This window comes from Myotis davidii, unplaced genomic scaffold, assembly GCF_000327345.1.
Source record: "Myotis davidii unplaced genomic scaffold, ASM32734v1 scaffold168, whole genome shotgun sequence".
Lineage (NCBI taxonomy): Eukaryota > Metazoa > Chordata > Mammalia > Chiroptera > Vespertilionidae > Myotis > Myotis davidii.
This window is the reverse complement of record NW_006383016.1, coordinates 2362542-2365735: the sequence shown is the minus strand read 5'-3', so window position 1 is coordinate 2365735 and position 3194 is coordinate 2362542. Positions and strand designations below refer to the sequence as shown.

At 51.3% G+C, this 3194-nt stretch overlaps 1 protein-coding gene and 1 long non-coding RNA gene across 3 annotated transcripts in view; one reads left to right on the top strand and one right to left on the bottom strand.

Moving 5' to 3' along the window:
* LOC107181695 overlaps positions 1-916 on the top strand; it is a 1494-nt gene extending 578 nt beyond the window's left edge. The window contains exon 2 of the long non-coding RNA XR_001512385.1: positions 665-916. This is a non-coding gene — a long non-coding RNA (uncharacterized LOC107181695). The remainder of the gene's footprint in view (positions 1-664) is intronic.
* Positions 8-3194, bottom strand: part of HOXA10 (homeobox A10) — a 9753-nt gene continuing 6566 nt past the window's right edge. Inside the window, exon 2 of one of the 2 annotated variants that reach the window (XM_006778977.2) lies at positions 8-2026. In XM_006778977.2, the coding sequence (XP_006779040.1) occupies positions 1752-2026 (275 nt within the window). In that variant the 3' untranslated portion in view covers positions 8-1751. The remainder of the gene's footprint in view (positions 2027-3194) is intronic. The other variant, XM_006778976.2, reaches the window with a different exon arrangement.

Below are 3194 nucleotides of genomic sequence, written 5' to 3'. Positions count from 1 at the left end.
GCGCTGCCTCGGACGCTAGTGAGGCGCTGTGGGCCCAGCCTGCTCCCGGGATTCCTAGACTGGGGGTCATCTAGGACCAGGGGACCCACAAAATAACCAGCCTGTGCGAGCCTCCCTGGGACTCCCGAAAGAAATCCTGTTTGGCTTCCTCTGTCTATGAAGCTCCTCTCTCAACTGAAACCACCGGTCCAAGACAGCCACAATCCAGATATACTAGCAAGTCATAAAACTGAACAAAAGCCGACAAACCTTACGGCACCAGGGCTATAGGGCCCAGACAAATTACGACTGTCTAGGTAATATTTAAATAGATGCCTAAAGTAATTGCAGGGGGCGCGGGCTAGTCCTCCTGTTGTAAAAGTGGTGGACGGGATAAAGTGGAAGGTGAAGATAAGAAGTCAAAAAAAGAGGTAAAATTAAAAAGCTTCATTCCACAGCTTTTATTCTTCTATAAGAACATAAACATCATCTTTTTTTTCCACGCACAGCAGCATTACAATATTAATTTATTCTGATTTAAGATTAGAAGTAAATAGAGCTAGAACTAACATTTATAATAACGATAGAATGCATTTGCATAAAACAAGATTGGCAATTTTTCATAATAATAGACATTTATACAGATTTGCATTTATAGTTTTTTTTTCTTTTTCTGCACCTACAGGTTTGACCCTTTTATGCATGTAACTTCACAGTATAAAGGAAACCAAACAATGTCTCCCTTCTCTAGTCTATTCCGCTTGCCCCAGCCCTCCTCGGCTTCCATTAATTTTGGAAAGAAAAAAAAAAGGAAGAAATAAAAAAGGGGGGGGGGACAAACCTCCACAAGATAGGGAGAGTTGTGGTGTGCTTGTCGTGTGTTACCAGTGGTAACGATTACTTTATGACAAAAATCCACTAAATCCACATGTATAAACAGAACTACATCAGATTATTTATCTATAGCCAGAGGATATGGAAATTCAGAGGAAAGGGAAATAATTTAGTCCCACAATGCAAGACCTTACACAAACTGGAAGAGGAGTTTCCTGATCCTGGTCTTTTTTTTTCCCCCTTCTTCTTTTTCTTTCTTTCTTTTAAAGCTGGGATATCTTACAGAGGAAGGAAAATTTCATCTTCCTGACTCCCTCCATGTTCCAATCAGCCAAAGTCAAGCCCTTTTGTAACCTGTATGCCCATGCCCATCGGCCCTTCTCTTTGCCAAGGAAGAAAGGAAGACAGAGAAAAGAAACCCAGGGCCTGTATCCCCTGATTAAACACAGCCCCACACTTCAGGCCTGGGGGCCTGCTGGGGGCTCCTTGCACCACTGACCTCAGGCCAGACACCTCAGCGCCTACAAGGGGACCTGGCCTTCCGGCTGTGTTTGCCCGGCCCCCCGCAGGAAACCAGCTCCACCGGAGCACAGGGGCCATTTTGAGCAGTGGAGTCACCCAGACGACAAACCATCCCAGTTCGCACTTGACACTTAGGACAATCTTTATCTACATAGGATTTTAGAGCGATATGGCTTTTCCCCCAGAACACAACAACAAAAAACCAGCACCTAGCAAACAGACAAAGAAACAAAACGTCAGAACAGACCAGCCCTGCACTGATGTAATGGCCAGCGAAATGGCGAGTGTGGGAGGGAGGAACGGGGGCCCGCACAGGTGCGAGTTCCTGGGAAGAGGCGAAGACAGAGGGAGGAGAATGGCTCTCTGGAAGCAGGGGGGAGGACAAACAAAACGAAACGGCATTGCCTGGAGCTTCATCAGGAAAAATTAAAGTTGGCTGTCAGCTCCCGGATCCGGTTTTCTCGGTTCATTTTCTTCAGTTTCATCCTGCGGTTCTGAAACCAGATTTTAACTTGTCTGTCCGTGAGGTGGACGCTGCGGCTGATCTCGAGGCGCCGCTCTCGAGTAAGGTACATGTTGAACAGAAACTCCTTCTCCAGCTCCAGCGTCTGGTGCTTGGTGTAGGGGCAGCGCTTCTTCCGGCCGCTCTTTGCCGTGAGCCAGTTGGCGGCGTTTTCGCCTTTGGTGTTGCCTGGCATTTTAAGGGAATAAAGAGGAGAAGGTTCAATTGAGGCAATGCGGGCTGACTACCGGGGCGAATTTGGGCCGCCTCTGCCACAAGAGGGGTGCCCTAAGTCACACACAGAGAGGTGTGCTCCCCGCTCCCCGTTAGCTTGCTTGCCCAGGAAGAGCAGTTCCTCCAAAGGGAACGTGCAAAATCCCGTGGGCCCCCAATCTACACCCACCCTCCCAATTCACATCTTCATCCACTTCTTTCCAAACACCTGTTTTAGCACAAAGCTGCCAGGTGCTTGCAGAACGAAGGGCCTGGGAGGACAGGCCTGAATACCTTCAACTTAATGCCTTATTTTTTCCTTTGAGTTGTGCCCCAAGACATACAAGCATCTCCTGTAGCCCCCCAGGCTGGGGTCCGGGGTGCTTACTTGGTAGGGGGTGGGCAGCATAGCTGTGTCTCACTGCAGCCCCCTCCTTGCCCAAGGCCTGGCGAGGAGAGGAAGACGGACATAGTTGGGACTTGGGGAAGGCACACACACACACACAAAAAAAAACTGATTGGGGTCAAGGGCCTGCTGCCCTCACGTCTCTCCAGGAGCCAGGGACATGCAGTCTGGGCGACTCTGAGTTCCAGGGGAAGCGAAAAGGTCCCTCTCTGCCTCTCAGCTTAGGGCCCCGGCTCCCGGGCCGGATTTGCCTTTCTTCTACCCGCAACAAGGATTCCCGCCCCTGCAGCAACTTTGAAAAAAGCATGGGGGATCATAAACTCGAACTTCGCCGGTTAATGGGCTTATTTATTGGTGCTGGCGGCTGCTTATTTTGGATGCCTTACAAACATCCGTGCTATCTGCGGGCGAGACACTTTCCCTCCCTCCCCTCCCCCGCGTGGGCCGCGCCTCGCAGCCTGGGCCCAGACCACGGGTGAGGGTGCTCCGGCCCACGGAGGACATGCACGAGAGGGGGGCTGCTCGCCGGGATCCTCGCCCCCAGCCGGGGTGAGCTGAGGCCAGCGCAGAGGACGTCTTGGTGTGGGGCACTAAGCTGGACATGAATTTTTACGGCGTCCCCACGCCCAAATATTAAAAAGCAAGTTCACAAGGTCAGGCTGCCTGCAGCTCAGGCCAAGGCCGGTCGGCTGCTGCGCGGACTCCTGGCTTCCTGCTCGTGCCCTGCGCTGGGCCGGC